General features: G+C 33.9%; 4 protein-coding genes across 5 annotated transcripts; all 4 read right to left on the bottom strand.

Annotated features, from left to right (window-relative positions):
- Nucleotides 1-485: 485 nt before the first annotated feature.
- On the bottom strand, nt 486-1775 carry LOC106311298 (lon protease homolog 1, mitochondrial-like). 2 transcript variants are annotated; one of them, XM_013748502.1, is made up of 6 exons: nt 1483-1775; nt 1097-1295; nt 937-1002; nt 818-859; nt 602-724; nt 486-522 (listed from the first exon to the last, which is right to left on the bottom strand). In XM_013748502.1, the coding sequence occupies exons 2-5, from the start codon at nt 1169-1171 to the stop codon at nt 602-604; spliced, it is 306 nt and encodes a 101-aa protein (XP_013603956.1). In that variant the 5' UTR covers nt 1172-1295; nt 1483-1775; the 3' UTR covers nt 486-522. The 2 variants fall into 2 exon arrangements, with proteins under 2 accessions (XP_013603956.1, XP_013603955.1); XM_013748501.1 differs by having other exon boundaries at nt 511-724.
- Nucleotides 1776-4317: 2542 nt separating this feature from the next.
- On the bottom strand, nt 4318-6323 carry LOC106312778 (dirigent protein 25-like). The gene is made up of 2 exons (XM_013750426.1): nt 6036-6323; nt 4318-5596 (listed from the first exon to the last, which is right to left on the bottom strand). Exons 1-2 carry the CDS (start codon nt 6103-6105, stop codon nt 4503-4505), a joined length of 1164 nt encoding a protein of 387 aa, XP_013605880.1. The 5' UTR covers nt 6106-6323; the 3' UTR covers nt 4318-4502.
- LOC106308402 (pentatricopeptide repeat-containing protein At1g07740, mitochondrial-like) lies at nt 6127-7438 on the bottom strand. The gene is made up of 2 exons (XM_013745560.1): nt 6211-7438; nt 6127-6155 (listed from the first exon to the last, which is right to left on the bottom strand). The coding sequence occupies exons 1-2, from the start codon at nt 7436-7438 to the stop codon at nt 6127-6129; spliced, it is 1257 nt and encodes a 418-aa protein (XP_013601014.1).
- A 1981-nt stretch (nt 7439-9419) lies between these two features.
- On the bottom strand, nt 9420-11572 carry LOC106310205 (DNA repair protein RAD51 homolog 4). The gene is made up of 10 exons (XM_013747433.1): nt 11423-11572; nt 11213-11292; nt 11030-11145; nt 10845-10926; nt 10506-10643; nt 10323-10415; nt 10144-10240; nt 9974-10044; nt 9738-9890; nt 9420-9633 (listed from the first exon to the last, which is right to left on the bottom strand). Exons 1-10 carry the CDS (start codon nt 11508-11510, stop codon nt 9598-9600), a joined length of 954 nt encoding a protein of 317 aa, XP_013602887.1. The 5' UTR covers nt 11511-11572; the 3' UTR covers nt 9420-9597.
- Between the last annotated feature and the right edge of the window lie 6661 nt (nt 11573-18233).

Raw genomic sequence — 18233 nt, 5'->3', positions numbered from 1 at the left:
TGAGTTTCTTAATGATTATTTAATTACATAAATGTACTTAAGTGGACTTAAGAACTCTAGTTAAGAAACTCTCATTTTGAGTGGTCCAATGAGAGTTTTTTAATTAAAAGTTCTTAAAAAAAAATTTAAAATTTTTAGAAGAATTGAAGAAGATCACTTACTCAAGAATAAGAAACATAAACAAGAAAACCTTACTTAGAGCATGATTAATGGGGGGTGCTTAGAGGGGGGTGCTTAGCAAAAAATTAATATAATAGCGGGTGGGACCCACACAAAAACTAAGCACTTATTCTGCTTAATTAAGCACCAGTGCTAGCACTGTTTCGCGGGTCCCACTGATATGTGGCGGGCCGCGATTGGTTCGTTTTAATTTTTTTTTTTTTTTAAATCAGAAGAAAAACCAAAAAAAAAAAAAAAATTAAGCACCCCATTTGGGGTGCTAGGGTTAATGGTGGTCTTAATCGTCTCAATGCCAATGTCAATACCATTCTTAGAAGAAAGCTAAGTGAATTCACCTATATGCTACACAAGTTTGAAAGACATCTACTAAGATACTTGTATCCTGAGACTTTTTTTTTATCATGAAGAGAAAATAAAATACCTAGGTATATGTTTGGACGTGGTCTCTCCACAGTGAGCTTGTCTTCAGTACATCCCTAAGCGTTGAAATAACTTCAAAGGATGTTGCCTTGATGACATCATCGTCCATGTCAAACGGCTTATCCTGCACACAGAGCAATAAAAAAGGTTACATTTTTCAAAATGGAAAATCAATAAAAAGTCTTATACGAGGAAAATCATAGAGGCAGAAATGTACCTTAAGATGATCGACTTTGACTGTAAGTGGCTCTTCACTCACCTGAATAAAGAACATAAAGTTATTTCAAAACAAAAAAAAATCTACAGAATATGAATCATGTTTCTCTAATGACTTACCATCTCCGTTATGCGAAGCCGTCTATGACCAACGAGGATAACTTGATCTCCTTGGATACTTGAAATCTGGAAAATCAAGGGAATCACAATGCTAGTTATGTTTTTTTTTATCACATCAACACCAAACATAAGCTAAAGAACAGTAGTAGCAACAGGATACCTGAGCAAGTGTGCCAACTTCGTGAAGCCGTTTAAGCAGATCTTTCCCTTTCAGATCATTTATGTTTTTCTCCATGTCAGCGCTTGAAGAAAGAGAGCTCTCTTCTCAACCATTATTTCTATTCACAATAGCGGTGGAATCATGCACCATTGGAGTCGAGCTGTTTCAGCTGTCGGTGAAGCATATGCTTTGATAGGTCCTGGAATATGAGGAGAAACAGAGCTGCTTATCTGATAATTATCAAAACCACAGCATTGCGTAGGAAAGCTTCAAGTTAATTAACTGAAAGCTTCAAAATGTAAAACAATTCCTCGGTTACATGAATCAAAGGGCAACAATTAAGCACACTAATCCAGACGATAAAGGTGAGAAAGTTACATACTTACCAGAAGCTGATCTCCAAACTGAAGACATCGCCCGCCGGAGGAGGAGACGCCGTGAGGACTGATAGAGTCGTCGTACGTCGGAGAAGACGAGAACCAACGGACAAGACGCCGTGATGACCGAGAGAGTCGTCTATTGTGATGGGTTTCGATCATTCTTTTGAGGTGGAAGACGAGACAAGTCAGAGGAGACACCATCAGTTCCGAGAGATTCATCGATTGGTAGTGGATTTCGATCCTTCTTCTGACGACGTAGACAAGTCGGAGGAGACGCCATCAGTCCTCGTCCTTCGTCAGTTTAGATTCTTCTCCTCTGGAGAACACAAGAAGTCGAGAAACGGTGAGAAAAGGAAAGGAAGAGAGAAAAGAAAAAGAAAAAAAAAACCAAAAAACGAGATGCTGACACGTGGTTATAAAACTTCCCTAAAAATCGGTTTCCAAAACACCCCATTAAGGATCAGTAATTCTCCTTTTCTTTTCTTTTGATTTAATTAAATCACAAATTTTGTTTAAAACCCCCCACTTAAGACCTGCAATAATCATGGTCTTATATATTAAAAGAAAAGCATTGTAATAAATGCATTCACACTATAATAGACACGTGGCAGTCTCACAATGATTAGATAATAAATATGCTAACGCGTTCACACTATATTCATAAATGTGTTCACACTATGTACTTTACGTTTTTTTTAATATAAAACTCACATACACGGTTCCAATAAAACTCTGGATTTTTCGGTTCGAATAAAAATAGATAACGAATCAAAAGCCAAACTATATATATATTATTTTTATTGTTTACGGATAAAGTTGAGCAAAATATTCATAAATTTTGATTCGATTCGTTATCCGTTTTGATTTGAACCAAAAAATCTGGATATCCGTAACTCTACGGAACAAATCAAATATTAAAATACAATATCCAAAAAATGAAGCAAATCACAAATACCAATATTTTTAAGAACATATATCTAATTCGATATGTTATTTGCATATATATACATATACAGTAGAACCTCTATAAATTAATACTCGTAAATTAATAATTTCTACAAATTAATAAATTTCGTTGGTCCCAACTTGGACCGGTTCAAAATTTGACACAAATCGATAAAATAATAAGATAATATTTTTTTAGAAAATTCTACGTAAATATATGGTCCCATTAAAATTATAAATTAATAATTTATATGTATACATATTTATATAAGTAAAAACCTATTATTATATTGTTTGTTTTATATTCATAATTGAATTATTTTTATATTTTCTTAACACTTAATATATTTTTGAGGGGATTTAGTAATATTATATCTAAAACCACATTTAAGTTCTATGTAATATATATTATATACACCAAATAATATAATAAAAGTAATATAAATGTCAAATTTTAAAAATAACAATTAATTTTTATACACTAAACTCAAATATTTTTTATCTTAGACAAATATATCAAAATAAAAAATCTAAATAAGGAAACTTTTGTAAATTAATATCTCTATAAATTAATAAAATTTCAAAGTCCCAACATTATTAATTTATAGAGGTTTTACTGTATGTAAAGAATTATATATATACGTTATATATATTATACTTTATATCAGTTTTACAATATTTTTATGAATTAAATTTATTATATTAGGTACTATAATTTAAAAATTTAAATTTTGATTCGATTCGTTATCCGTTTTGATTTGAACAAAAAAATCTGGATATCCGTAACTCTACGAAACAAATCAAATACTAAAATACAATATCCAGAAAAGGAATCAAATCACAAATACCAATATTTTTAGGAACATATATCTAATTCGATCTGTTATATGCATATATATATATATATATGTAAAGAATTATGTATATATGTTATATATATTATACTTTATATCAGTTTTACAATATTTTTATGAATTAAATTTATTATATTAGAAACTAGAATTTAAAAAGTTAAATAATGTTTTATTTTTGTAATAAATGTTATTATTAAATTTTTCAATTATTTTTACAATTTTATTTTATTTACGGATCAAATCGGACATTCTTTAAAATTCTAAAACATTTTGGATATCCGAGTCACCGTCGAATCGACACGAATGCTTTCAAATACCCAGATATTCGATCTGTGCCCATCCCTATTTACAGATACAATTTTATTTTCTTTATATGAAAAAATGACTAATGTCAAGGCCTTTTTTATTTTAAATTAGTTTTAATTTTATCTTTCATGTATTATTTTGAACAAAAATGCCATTTAATATATTTTTTTTTGTCAGCAACAAAAACACACTCATGTAGACTCTGCGAACCACCCCGATAGCTCTGCATCCGTATGAACGACAAACGACGATTGTTTCCTTGCAATATTAATTAACAATATCTTTATATATTTGTCAACTATTTTTATATATTCTTTACATATACATACATGTGCACCTTGATGTAAGCACCTTGTAACTAAGTATTCACCACATCTGAAGTATCTAATTTTTTTTTTAAAGTTGAAATATTTTTTCTTAATGCTTTTTTCACTACCGACCAAATTGTACTGAAATGATTTGTCTTAATAATTTTCTTTCGTTTTAAAAAAAAAACTATTATCTGTTTAGAAACTATAATATGAAACTATTGGTTCGACATGACAACTATCTAAAATTTATAACATGAAAATAAACAAATAATATTATTTTTTGGTTTTTACCGGAAAAAACCAAAAAATCAAACATTTTAACCGAATAAACTAAAATGAATATTAATTTAAAATAATAGTTATATTTTAGAAGATTAGAAACAAAAAAAAAAACTTAAAACCGAACCAATATCCAGATTAAACAGATTTAATGTCTTTTTATTAAAAATAACGAAACTAATAATCACATTCCACTCAAAGCGCGGATCATTAGCTAGTATAACTTGTAATCAACATGAAATTTGTTATCAAATTAATAGGTTTTGTTGTTACTATTAAGATGACAAAGATGAAAGAACACAACGCAATTCAAATACAAAAACAAAAAGAACTAGTAAGAAAGATAAACGGTGCACTCCAGGACAGTCTCAAGCCCATCTGTGAACTGGTGCGGCTGCTGTGAGTTCCCACTACCACCAGTATAAGTCTTGACAACGGCATATCCTCTCGCATTCACATACTTCCCCGTACCACCCATGACCCCAAGATGAGACTCTGATGCAGCCGTTCTATGCACACCGAAGAAACTGATGCTATCTTCATAACCACCACTCTCAAACATAGCCGTGAAAGCCATAGTCTGACTAGTTCCATCCACGGCGCTTGCCACGTAGAAGCCCTGGGCTTTACCAAGCAGACCTGACCCGAGCTCATGCCCTTCGGTTAGCTCGTTGTCCATCACCGTCATCGTCCCAAACATGAGCATCTGAAGGGACGAGCCAGATGGGAGCTGACCACCGTTAGCAACGGGGAGACCGTTCAAGAGGTTGTTCCCGTTGTTCTGTAGAATGTTTGAAGTGGTTCCGCCTAGACCGACCAGAAGCGGGACGTTGTTGTTGTTGAGGATTCCGTTGTTGTTACTGTTAGATGGAACGCCGTTGCTGACAGGGAGGTTTGCGCCGTTGGGCTTGGCGAATGGAAGCTGGCCACTGAGAGCTGCGTTTGCAACGACTCCAGTCACGGCCCTGGCTGTTGGGTTTGAGCCACCGAGTATATCGTGCATAAAGAAAACCAAGGTGTGGTCAGGAAGTAAACCACCTGCACCTGTGCCAACAGTCGGCAAAGGCCCTGAGCCAGCAGCAGGCAAAGGACCAGAACTAGCAACCGGAAAAGGACCTGAACCGGTGGTTGGAAGAGGACCGGGGCCAGAACTAGCAACCGGTAAAGGAGTAGAACCAGTGGTTGGTAGAGGTCCAGAGCCACTTAAAGTATTCAAGGAACCAGAACTGCCTGAGGCTGGACCTGTACCTGAAGTGATACCAGTTGAAGTGGGGAAAAGGCCTGAACCAGACGTTGGTAATGGACCAGGACTTGTGGTAGGCATAGGAACCAAGCCAATATCTTCTTCTTCTTCATTAAGAAGCCGAGCAGGAGAGACAAAAGTAATGGCAAGAGATAAAACAAGGAGAAAGAGTATCTTGCAGCCTGCCATTGACAAGGAATAAGATTAGTTAATTTGAATTTTGAATTTGAGTTGAGCTTTTCTACTTGTCCTGTGATTATACAGACTGATTCAGAACGAGCATTTATAAAAGAAACCAAGCCAGATTGTTGATGGAAAAAAAGATGGAGTTGATGAAACATAGTAGGTGACATCTTTTCCATTATATGAGTGGTTTGGTTTAGAGAAAAAAACATAAACAAGAATAAAAAATCCAGAATATAAATTCACCAAAAGATCTTGAATGTATCAGAAGTTCAACTATATGAATTATCCAAAAAGATTAAACATTTCAGATTCCTCAGCATAATAAGACAATCCAGCAAATTTTCACCAAATACTGTTTTTTTTTCTTGAATCAAGAAGATATTAAACCCCTCCATTTTAAGTTAACTCAAGAATAAACAGGTATAAAAATCTCACCTTTAAGAGAGAGCACACACTGCTTAGGTAGAAATAACTTCTGACAAAGCCTCACAAAAACCTCCTCCATCCTTAATACAGAGACCACTAACTAGTTTTTCCCAAGCACCAGATCCAAAGCTTAAATTTTTCTTTGCCATCACCTCCAACACAAAGCAAGCATGGTCCAAGTTACCTCCTTTCACCAGCCCATTAACCAAACACACAAACGTTGCAGGCGTGGGAGAGTGTCTACTCGCAAGCATCGCATTCAAAATACTCAACGCAGAATCAAAATCCCCAATACGACAGAACCCATCAACCATCATACGGTAGGTAGCCGCATTAGGCTTACAACCTTTCATCTGCATTTCCATCAGCGTTCTGTAAGCCTCAGGAGCTCTGCCTTCACTACAAAGATGATTAACAAGAATGTTGTAGATCACAACATCAGGCTTTATCCTCCTATTCTTCATCTCACTTAGCAGAACCTTCGCCTCGTCGATCTTCCCTCTCTTTCCAAGATCACTCATCAAAACCCCATAGTTAACTAACCCTGGTTTACACCCACGATACTCCATATCGAACATCAGCTTCTTCGCTTCATTGTAATCTCCCTTAGTACATAAACCCTTCATCAACAACGCAAACGTCACGTGATTGGGGCGTATTCTCTTCACCATCATATCTTCAAGCAAGCTTTTCGCCTCCCCCACATCGTTACTCCGGCACAAGAATCCTATTAAACTATTATAAGTCACTACAGTCGGTTGCACTTCTCTCTCAAGCATTTCGTCGAGCACCTCGCGCGCGCCTTCCCAATCGCATCTCTCGAGAAGCCCTTTGATCAGTACATTGAACGAGACGGAGTTGGGACTTAAACCCATATCTTTAGCTCCGTCTACAAAGCTTTTAGCTTTTTCCAAATTGTTACTATCGACGAGAACGTTGATGAGAGTGTTGAGAGATTGGATCGTACGGACGCAGTCAAACGACGTCATTTTATGGAACACATCGACGGCTTTATCAATTGAATTGGCTTTTCCGTAGTGCTGAATCAGCCCCATGAAGAGGGATTCTCTGCATCGGACGTTACGGTGGCGGACGAGGTTGAGGATTTGGTCGACTGCGTCGAAGTCACGTGACTTGGCGAGTTTGTAGATGAGTGAGGAGTAAGATGGGTAGTCGTGTCGGAAACCCATTTGCTGGTACTGGTGGAAGAGAGAGAGAGCTTCCTCTGTTTCTTCGGTTTGTTTGAGATCGGTGAGAAAGGGAACTTCTTCCCATGGCTTTCTGGTGATCTTGTGAGCTGTTGTTGGTTCGTGGCGGCTCGGTTTCTTTGTGGATTTGGCAGATTGAGATGTGTGGTAATGATGTCGGGATGCGATGGTGGTGAGAACAGAGGAAGATAGTCTTCTATGCATTGGATCAGGCTCTGTCTTCTTCCTTGCTCTGTTTGACCGTAGTTATGTGCTCGATTCGGAATTAAATAATAAAGTGTTTTTATTTTATATATTCAAAAGTTTGAACTTTGTAATTTGTTATGTTTATTTGAAGTGTTATCGTTATTTATCTCTGATTCCTATGTTAACTATCTTGAAGAAGATAAGAATATAAAAACCTCCCAAGAGTCTCTATCTTACCTCTTTTCTCTTTAAAAATCTTTCAGGGAGCTGATGATGAGAGTACTCAATCCTTTTTGTTTCTCTGATCAATAGATCAGATGGTGGTCTCTGAGAAACAGTGGTTCTCATAACACTGTTGTCGCCGGCTTTCGTCTCCGGGAAGTGGCGATCTTTTCACCGCCTTTGTCGGCTTTCCACCTGAGTTCTTCCGGTTCCGTTTCGATCAGCGTTTCTCCTGGCCTTGTCTCTCGATCGATTCTCCTTCTCAATCTTTGATTGTGGATTCCTTTCCTTGGTTAAGGCGAATTTCATCTTCGGACTCCTTCTCTATCATTAAAGATGATTGGCGTTCATGCAGGAATCTCGAAAGTCTGGGTTCGATTGAATTCGATTGAAGTTTCTTTGAAACGCTTGATCTGTCAGATTTGACTCCACGACTGATCGGGGTTGAGAGCCGTTCGGTTTGAACGGATTCTCCTTCGTTTAGGTTTCATTGACAGCGGAGCTCCGTCGTACTGTCTTTCTGGCACCGGAGGAAGATGTCTGTCTTGCGTCTTGACGCGTGGCCATTGATTGCTGGGCAATTGACCACATGGTGGAAGCTAGAGGATTCTTCCCCAACGGTTTTCCTTTTGGGCTTACGGCCTAAACGTGTTATGTTCAATGGCCCGATGTTTAGACCTTTCGTTTCCTGTAATGGGTTTTGCTCCCGGTTGGGCTATGTCCCTTTAATAATACCTAGATGACAAAAAAAAAAAACTATTTTGAAGAAGACATTATTCTATGCATTGGATCAGCTCTGTCATCTTCTTATATCTGTTTCTGCGTATTTATGCGCTACTTGGAATTAAATATAATTTTTTTTTATATTCCAAAGTTTGAAACTTTGTAATTTGTTATGTCAATTTTAAGTGTTCAGTTATCTCGGATTACTATGAGGTTGATTGTTTGTAGTTTCTAAAATGATTTTTGGCTTTTGTTTTTGAAAAACCATTTTAATTGCCAATCAAGATTTTGTTAAAAGTGATTCTCTAAAAATTAGGGAAACTAGTTTTTCAAATAACTACCTAGTTCTACACAAAAACCAAAATCTCTATTTTCTTAGCTTTTGGACTACGTTGTTTTTTTATCTATCATTTTACTTTTTTATTTTATTTATTTTCAATGATCTCTCCTTTCATTTTTATCCCATAAACTATTTATGTCTTTTTTCCACTATCATACATTCACGTAACCATTATATCATCAAATAAAATTCTTGCACTTTTTTTACCAATTTTTTTTTACACTTTATTAATATTAATTAAGTGATTATACGTACAATTATACTATTTATCTTTCATCCCAACACTCAAAAATATTTGATCATATGTTATTTTATATATAAGAGTAAAACTCTGGTATTTATATTTTATTAAAAAAAAATTAAAAAGATAGTTAAAAAATAAAAATATGATTTAAAATTATTATTTTAATTATAAAATAAAGTATATATAACTTATGTTTAAACATAGAATTAAATTTTGTTTTTTTTGCTGTTTTTTCAAATAAGCTTATTTATATTTTGGTAATGATATTATATTTTATTATTTCCATAATAAATATTTTACTATTGATAATATTTTTATTTTATTATTTTTAAGCAAAAGCCAGAAACTAAAAACCAAAATCTAAAATTATCATTCATGTTTTTCAAAAAACTAAAATCTACTGCAAAATCAAAAACCAAAATCTAAAATCCAAAAACCAAAAACTAAAAACCAAAACCCAAAAACCAAAATCCAAAATCTAGAAACCAAACAAACAATCATCACCTATGTTATCTATCTTGAAAGTTAATTCATCTGTTAAACAAAATAAATTAGCATTACATATCTATCATTGTTTCTTGGTGATCCAAGCTTATGTGAAACCAGCACTGCTCCATAAGAAGTTGGTTATAGACATTGTTGATTGTCCTAGCGAGTTATGGTCCTCACTGTTTGGCCAGAAGGCTATAAAGAAAACAAATACACACAGAAACTGTGTAAGGTTTAGCGAGAGGAAGCTGGAGATACAGAGCATTTGCTTGGTTGGTTAGCCGAGTGTACGTACGTACCATTGATGTGTGTTTTAAGATGGAGATAGTGCAGTTGCTGTTCCTGTTATCACGTGATAGCATGAGTCTCACGTGCGGAATGCTTTTCCAGGTTTCGCCAAGAGCCGGTTTGGTTTTACCGCTTTCTCCAGCACCCACCGTGTGGTTCGTCACCTTTAAATGCAAAACGAGAGTTCAATAAAAGGATTTAACTATGAATGACTGACCCAATGAGTTCCCTGAAACTTCTTTAATACCAGTACAGCAATGTTATGTTCATGTGCCAGCTTCTTAAGCATATATCCAAGTGCCACCATCAAAGCGCGTCCTGCACACACCAAGCTTTGAGTCCTTTTTCACAATCACCAGCTCATCACTTAAGCATTTTGGTAAATAATAAAAAAGATGGACGTACAAGGACATGTACCCTGTGAGCCACTGCCTCCGAGGATTGGGGTAATCGTAGAAGAGATTGAATCAACAACTAACAATCGTAACCGGTACTCGTTCACATTCATCTGCACCTGAAACATATACAAATGGTTATCAGTAAGGATAGAAACATAGTAACAATGAGGAAATCACATCTTCTAGCTAGCTGTATACCTGAGACCTCAAAGCAACCTCTAGACCTTGCAGAGTATCAAACATTGTGTAGATGTCATAAACCGTGTGACATGATATCCTGCTCAAGACTCTCTGCACATATACGTTTCTTGTCAGTAAAATTAAGAACTGATGATCGGTTACTGCTCCTAGGCTAGGTGACAAGAATTGCTGGGAATGGACCTTGCGTAAGGCAGCAGCATCCGAACCCCCACAGATGAATTGAGCAATGCGTCGGGCAGAAAAAGAGTTCCCCGTGTCTATATAAAAGACGCTGCCTTCTTGCTTCTCTGCCACGCTCGCAGCAGCTCGCATACAAAACTACTCCATTCATAAGAAACCATACAATCTAAAGAGACAGTAAAAAGGGCCAACCAAAGACAACAAATCTTTCTACATTTTTGGTTTGCAGCTAAAGAAACGCCTTGAATAGAACAATCCACAACACGTAGGCATATAGGTGATGTCGAAGTATAAAACTTGTAACATAAACCTGCCTAACAGAAGTATGAGTATACATACTTGTGTTTTACCAGAAGACGATGGTCCAACAAGCTCTGTCAGCTGACCCTCACCGTACCCACCTTGAAGTAATGAATTCATCCTTAATAAGAAACACAGTAAAACTTCAGAAGCAGAGTCTCAAACTGATAATAGAACAAGTTACAAAGTTCTTTCCTTTTGATTATGAAAAGATGAGTCTTTACCCGTTGTCTCCACTCGATAGAGTATGTTTATTACGCTGTAGATCCTCCAACAACTCCATACCGTTCAACCATGGACGACACTGAAGCTCTATCAAAGAAAGCATCACAGTGATACCCTGAAGAAACCAAAGGTCAACACTTTGTATAACTTTTTGCTAAATTTAAAAACCCAAAACATCTAACCTCCTTCAATCTATCAGCATTCGCTTCTCTTTCAGCGAACGCAGCAAGTTCATAAAGATCATGAAGAAGGAAGTCTTCCACTGCAACAGATAAGCGAAAGAGTCAAGCTTTCAGGGAAACGCATTTCGTCGAACACCTTAAACGCAAGCGATCAAACTATACAGAATCGAACCGAGAAAACGAGAGTTGAAGAAGAGAAGAGAAGAGAACCTGTGAGAATCCCATGAGAAGCACAGAAATCTCGGAAACATTCGTCGATGATTGAATTCTCCATCTCCAGATGTTTGAGAGGCGCCATGTTCACCTTGACACTGGAGTAGAATCTCTAATCAATTTGCCTCCGGTTTGATCAACCCGGTAAAGCTTAACCTATATCCGGTCACTGAGAACCGTAATAAAAGAATTATATTGAACGAAACTATCACTAATAAATAAATCATAGAGATACACTCAATATTCTTTTTTTAATTATATAAAATAAGAAGTTTACTTGATTGCTATTTAGTTATGTGTTTTATGTTTCTTATTTTTTAACTTTCTTTATTGAAAATATTTTTGGATAACAACATAATATATATAGAAATTATCTTTTGATTTTATAATATATTTTTGGATTTTGGATAATTCTTATTATTATTATTATTATTATTAATTTTAATCACTTATCTTATAAAAAAATAAATTTATTCTTATTTTTAGCTAATTAATATATTTTATTCATTAAAAGTATAACAATATTAATCACTCTAACTTTTAACATGAGAGCTCGAATGCGAAAAATTATTTCACTGATAATAGTATAGATGGTTAGAGTCTTACTTTTCTTTTTTTGTTTTGTTTTCTTTCACACTATCATTTTATATTTAATGTTGGAAAATTATCACAATAGTTGTAGATATGAAAAGAAACATGTGTCACGTCGAGATATTATGAAAATATCTATACTATTAAAACTAAAGTACACTTTTTGACATTCTTTTGGTTTTTCAAAGTATTTACAAGAGTGCTACTATCATTTAAATTTTAGCTAAAACTTAATGAAATTATTAATAATTACCATAATCGTGTAATATTATTATCCTTAGCTTTCTAAAGAATATTTGTACTAGATAGTTTGCCCGCACATGAGGATATAATTATTTTATAGATATTTATTAATAAATATACTATTAATTAATGATCAAAAAATTTAAATCAAACATTAAATTTATATAATTTTTATAAATCTTTTAATTTCCTAATTTTAACTTCTACTGATTTAAAAGCATTATTTTTTATGACAACATTAATATTTTTTATTTTAAAATATGATGTTATCTTTAACCACTTTTTATTATAATAATCTATAAAAAATACAATTAAATGAAAAATATAGAATTGTTAATAAAGTGATTTTATTAGACCAAATTCTTGGAATTAACAAAACCTGCAAAATCTCAAAATAAATCAAAAACACAAAAATTTTAAACCGAGCCTAGCTTTACAAATTATATTAACAAAAGTAAATAAAACTATTGACAAACAAAACATTAATATGTAATGTATAAGATAAGATTCTTATTTATTGCTATATTCATTTCTAAATGATATAATAAAGAAAAATATGCTATAATCAATATCTATTTTTTCTTTAAAATAGAGATTACTATTTTCTATAAAATAGTATTTTCTTTATTATAAAATCATAATTTCTTATTTTTAAATAGTCTTTTAATTTTCAAAATTTAATAATTATAAATAAAACAAATCATTTTGGAAAATACAGTTTAAAAAAACGAATCACATTTTCTTTACATAATATTCTTTTAAAGAAATTTTGATTTAAACAAAGTTATAATTATGTGAATTTTTGAAAAATAAATAAAATTAAATAGATTTAATTTTTTTTTTTATAAATATAAAGTACTTGTTGGAAATAAAATATAATATTTTGAAAATATTCTTTTTTAGAGGCAGATAGCTTGAAAATATTTTGAAAAAGATAATTCCACTGCCAATAAAAATATTTAGAAAAATAAAAATCACGTTAACAAACAAATATAGATCAAATTTATTGTTATTACTTATATACCTATTTTTAGTATTTTAGTATTAAAATAAATTTAATAATTTTTATAAAAATATGCCATGACATTTTACGTTTACAAACAAATATAAATCAACTTTGTTATCTTTTATATACATATTTTTAGTATTTTAGTATAATGTTTATAAACATATAATTATACAAACAAAATATGTTTGTTATCTTTTATAAACATATTTTGTTATCTTTTATAAACATATTTTAGTATAATGTTAACAAACAAATAAAAATCAATTTTTTTATCTTTTATAAACATATTTTAGTATTTTAGTATAAAAATATATGTGTATATATACTACTAATTATACATATTAGCAGATAAGAAAGAAAGGTTTAGATAAACACAATAAATATATGGAATTATCTTTCTTTTTTTGAACACGTTTTTCTTTTACTTTTTTTGAGATAAGTTTTGTAATATTAATTTGTAATCAATTAAATAATGAATTATATAATTATTTATTAAAGGTATCAACAATTTTAGTCATTCTAATTAAAATTGTTTATTAAAATTAATGATTGAGCCTAAAATCATGGATAACATGACAACTAAGCTAATTCACTTCTCAAATAATAGTATAGATAGATGAGAGCAACTAACCGTGTTTTATTTGTATCAATCTCATCATAATTAATCAGGATACATAAAATTGGTTAGAAAACGATCTTTTTTACTTTATGATTTTATAAAAAATCTAATTTATGTAGACTAGGAATATACCTAATCATGGACTATACTACTATAACTAGAAGTAACCAATAAATATATTAGTTTCGAGATAGGATCAATATACAAAGAATTCGAATTAAAATCATATATCATTTTGGTTAAATCAAATAAATGTATACTATGAGAAAATATAAAAAGTAAAAATATGTTTCAATCAACGTTTTTAAACCAGGTCTAGACATTGAGCCAAACTATTTTTGGTCAATGGGTTATTGGGTTGATCATGGGTGAGGTGTGGGTCAATATTTTAATTATATATAATAAGGTTTTAAAATATATTTTCAATATATCAATAATTAAAATAGTTTAATAATAATTATTATATATAATAAGGTTTTAAAATATATTTTATTTATTTTTCCATCTTTATAAAGAAAATAATTTAAACAAGCTTTATAACAAGTTGGAGTTACGACGTCTAATAAAAATACAGTGAAATTAACTTTTAAATTTTAAAAATAGCAATTTAAATTATATTGGATTACATATCGATCATCCATTGGTCAACCGATGGTCAACCGATTAGCCTCAGATTGTAGCGTTATTGGGTTGATTGTGGATGAGGCGTACGTCAATAGTTTAATTAAATATCTATATAATTAAAAATCTATTTTCAATATATCAGTTTTTTTTTAACAGCAAACATTTAAAGATTCATGTAGACTCTGTAAACTAATGTGGCAACTCTGCGTCCATGTGCACGACGAAAGACGATTGTTTCCGAGCACTACGTGTCAAGCTATCCGCCCCTTATGTTCTCCGTCCTAGGAACATGAACAATATCTGAGTTGACGAAACTTCGTCGCAAAAGCTTAATATCTTCCAGGTAGCTTTCAAATGCTGTTCATTCCTCTGGTTCCGAAACCATCTTCACCAATTGAGAACAATCCGTCGCAAACGTAACCTGAAACTTCCTTAAGTTTCTCATACGTTCCATTGCCCAAATTAAAGCCTCTATCTCCGAATGAAGAGGTGAGAGGCATACCCTTACATTCCTTGCTCCTAATAAACCATCAAACCCTGGTGACGTACTGAACCATCCTTGTCCTGAAAATAGGTCCTTATCTTTGCAAGAACCGTCTGTGAAACACCATCTTCCTGTGGTTCCTAAATCCGGCCTTACCTGTACTTCTTGTGCCGACCTATGATTATTAATAACTTGTGCCTCAGCCCACAGTGTTGATTCAACTTCTGCTAATCGAAGCGTTTTCCTCGGATCAACATCAATATTACTGAACACTTTGTTGTTCCGGCCCTTCCAAATATACCATAATATCCAGGCAAACTGATGATCCTCCATTTTTGGGTTAACTCTCCAAAATAGATTGTCCATATTAGCAAAAAGAGAGCCAATTGGGAAAATGTTTGGATTTGATGGGATCCTAGATAGTGCCCACACTTGACGTGCTGGAGGACATTCAAAAAACACATGGTTTATTGATTCCTCCGGGTCTCCACACCGGGCACAGCAAGTGTCTCCTTGTATCCCTCTCGCTTTAAGGTTTTTCTTTACCGCTATACAACCGGACAGCAACTGCCATAGAAAATGCTTTAATTTTGGAGGACACCGCACTTTCCAGCAAAATGCTTTGAGAATATCTACATTGGGACCATAAAATTCAGGTGGTTTCTCCTTATCCGGATAAATCCTTTCTACCTGATACCCTGATTGTACAGTGTATTTCCCATTCTTGGTGAAGTGCCATCCATTCCTATCTTCCATCTGATTTCTACTCAATGGTATACTCTCAACTATTTTTGCATCTTGTGGATCCACCAAATTCCTAATTGCTTGTAAATTCCATGTTCGGAATTCCGAATTAATGAGAGAATCCACTGTGAGGTTCGAGTAACTATTATGAAGGTTTTTGTTAGCTGGTCTCGGGCGAGTGGATGAGAGTCAGGGATCATTCCATACTGAAATAGAGGACCCTGATCCAACCCTTTTAATTAGTCCTTTACAAACCAGAGATCTAGCAGAGATAATACTCCTCCAGCCATATGACGGGGAATATGAGCGAATCGGTTCCAGGGGTGAAGCATTCCTGTAATACCGTCCTTTGAAAACTCGAGAGAAAAGAGCATTTGGCTTCTCGATCAGCCGCCACAACTGCTTCCCAAGCATTGCCGTATTAAAATCAGTTAAATCCTTAAAACCCAGCCCACCATTATCCTTTTGTACACACAATTTATCCCATGATTTCCAATGCATCCCTCTTGTACTGCCTCCTGGACTCCACCAAAATTGGGCTACGGTGCCCGTTAGCTTCTTAACTGTAGCTTTCGGTAACCGATACACAGACATCACATGGTTTGACAGAGCCGTAGTCACTGATTTAATAATCACCTCCTTTCCACCCTTGGTAAAAAAACGAAAGGTCCATCCATTAACCCTACTATTCAACCGATCTTGTACGAAGCCAAACACTTGTACCTTAGAGCCACCTAGGCTTTCCGGCAGGCCTAAATAAGATCTCATTCCACCTAGAATCTGAATTTCCAAGATATCTCTCAACTCTTGACGACTAGCTTCATCAATCTTGTGGCCAAATTGAATTGAGGATTTCTGGAAATTAATCTGTTGCCCTGAGACAGTCTCATATTCTTTTAGAATCCTGAGAATAGTTTAACACTCTTCCTTGTTTGCCTTACAGAAAAACAAGCTGTCATCTGCAAATAACAGGTGAGAAATTGCAGGGCAAGCTCTTGCCACTTTCATACCGGTTAATTGTTTCACCAGCTCCGCCTTTTTAATATTTGAAATTAACGCCTCCGTATACATAATAAATAAATAAGGGGATAAAGGATCCCCTTGCGTAATCCTCTCTGAGGGATTATAAGACCCCGAGGCTCTCCATTGAGAAGTACTCTATATTGGACTGAAGAGACACACTCTCGCATTAATTTGATCCAATGAGAATCAAAACCCATTTTGTGCAGGAGAGCCTCAGTAAAATTCCACTCTATCCGATCGTATGCCTTACTTATATCTGTTTTTATAGCCATAAACTTACTCTGGCAAGACTTATTGGCTCTCAAGCCATGAAACATTTCCTGCGCGATAAGAATATTATCTGAAATTAACCTTCCTGCCACAAAAGCCGATTGTGTTTCCGAAATTAATCTTGGAAGACAACTTTTCAATCTTTGACACAAAATTTTCGAAATTATCTTATATCCAACATTACAAAGACTTATCGGCCTTAGTTCTATCATCTTTGTCGGTCTCTCCACCTTTGGTATCATGCAAATATTAGTTAAATTTAGCCTTGGATCCAAGTCTCCTGTGACCAAAAAATTATTCACCAGCTCCACCACATCTGTTTTAATTACATGCCAAGAATGCTGAAAAAGAGAGCTGTCATTCCATCCGGTTCTGGAGCTTTCTCCGGATGCATCATGAATAAAGCTTGTCTGACCTCTTCCTCTGTTGCTAACCGCAGTAGCATTTGATTCATCTGTGGAGAGATTGATGGTCCTATCTCTTACAGAAAACTATCAAACTCAGTAGGATTGGTAGAATTAAACAAACCCTCAAAATAATCTACCGCCACCTTTTCAACACCATTCTCATCTGTGATCCAATTACCCGTTTCATCATGGAGGCCCACTATTTTATTTCGGATTCGACGTTGCTTTGTTAAAGCATGATAAAACTTTGTATTAAGATCCCCAGATGAATACCACATATTCAGACTCTTCTGATGCCAATACTCCTCCTCGTCCTTATAGGCCTCTTGTAATTTCCTGGAAATCTCAATAATATCCTCTTGTGATCTATTGTTATCTGTTTGTACGTCTTCTAAAGCTTGTTGAAGATTCTGAATCTTTTCCTTCCCATATGGTTGATTGTCTTTTCGCCAAGAGGATATTTCATGACTAAAATAGTTTAATAATAGTACTGATTATATATAACACTAACAAAAAATCCTTTTTAAGTATATACTAAGGTTTTAAAATATATTTTATTTATTTTTCATTTCTTATAAAAATATAAAAATATAATTTAATAAGTATTTAAGTATCTAATACATACATTGCAATTAACTTTTAACTTAAAAATAACCATTTAAATTAAATTGGATTACATATCGGTCCCCATCGGTCAACCGGTTAGCGTCAGATCATAGCGTTTCTTTTGCAGGGTTTATAGGGTTTTTAAAAGGGAGAATTGCCAAGTGTGACTCAAAACTTGGAGTCAAACC

Source organism: Brassica oleracea, chromosome C8 (genome assembly GCF_000695525.1).
Source record: "Brassica oleracea var. oleracea cultivar TO1000 chromosome C8, BOL, whole genome shotgun sequence".
In the NCBI taxonomy this organism is placed as follows: domain Eukaryota; kingdom Viridiplantae; phylum Streptophyta; class Magnoliopsida; order Brassicales; family Brassicaceae; genus Brassica; species Brassica oleracea.
This window is presented reverse-complemented; position numbering and strand designations above follow the sequence as displayed.

What these genes read in the sequence shown, in the direction of transcription:
- LOC106310205 (XM_013747433.1), bottom strand. Translation starts at nt 11,510, where the DNA reads ATGGCGCCTCTCAAACATCTGGAGATGGAGAATTCAATCATCGACGAA. An exon ending in ATGCTGCTGCCTTACGCAAG is followed by an intron (nt 10,416 to 10,505) that starts GTCCATTCCCAG and finishes GTATATGTGCAG; the next exon opens with AGAGTCTTGAGCAGGATATC. An exon ending in CGGAGGCAGTGGCTCACAGG is followed by an intron (nt 10,045 to 10,143) that starts GTACATGTCCTT and finishes TGGTGTGTGCAG; the next exon opens with GACGCGCTTTGATGGTGGCA.
- LOC106311298 (XM_013748502.1), bottom strand. Translation starts at nt 1,171, where the DNA reads ATGGAGAAAAACATAAATGATCTGAAAGGGAAAGATCTGCTTAAACGG. An exon ending in AAGTTGGCACACTTGCTCAG is followed by an intron (nt 1,003 to 1,096) that starts GTATCCTGTTGC and finishes TTGATTTTCCAG; the next exon opens with ATTTCAAGTATCCAAGGAGA. An exon ending in TCAAAGTCGATCATCTTAAG is followed by an intron (nt 725 to 817) that starts GTACATTTCTGC and finishes CTCTGTGTGCAG; the next exon opens with GATAAGCCGTTTGACATGGA.
- LOC106312778 (XM_013750426.1), bottom strand. Translation starts at nt 6,105, where the DNA reads ATGGAGGAGGTTTTTGTGAGGCTTTGTCAGAAGTTATTTCTACCTAAG. An exon ending in GTGTGTGCTCTCTCTTAAAG is followed by an intron (nt 5,597 to 6,035) that starts GTGAGATTTTTA and finishes TGTCAATGGCAG; the next exon opens with GCTGCAAGATACTCTTTCTC.
- LOC106308402 (XM_013745560.1), bottom strand. Translation starts at nt 7,438, where the DNA reads ATGCATAGAAGACTATCTTCCTCTGTTCTCACCACCATCGCATCCCGA. An exon ending in TAATGGGCTGGTGAAAGGAG is followed by an intron (nt 6,156 to 6,210) that starts GTAACTTGGACC and finishes GAAAAATTTAAG; the next exon opens with CTTTGGATCTGGTGCTTGGG.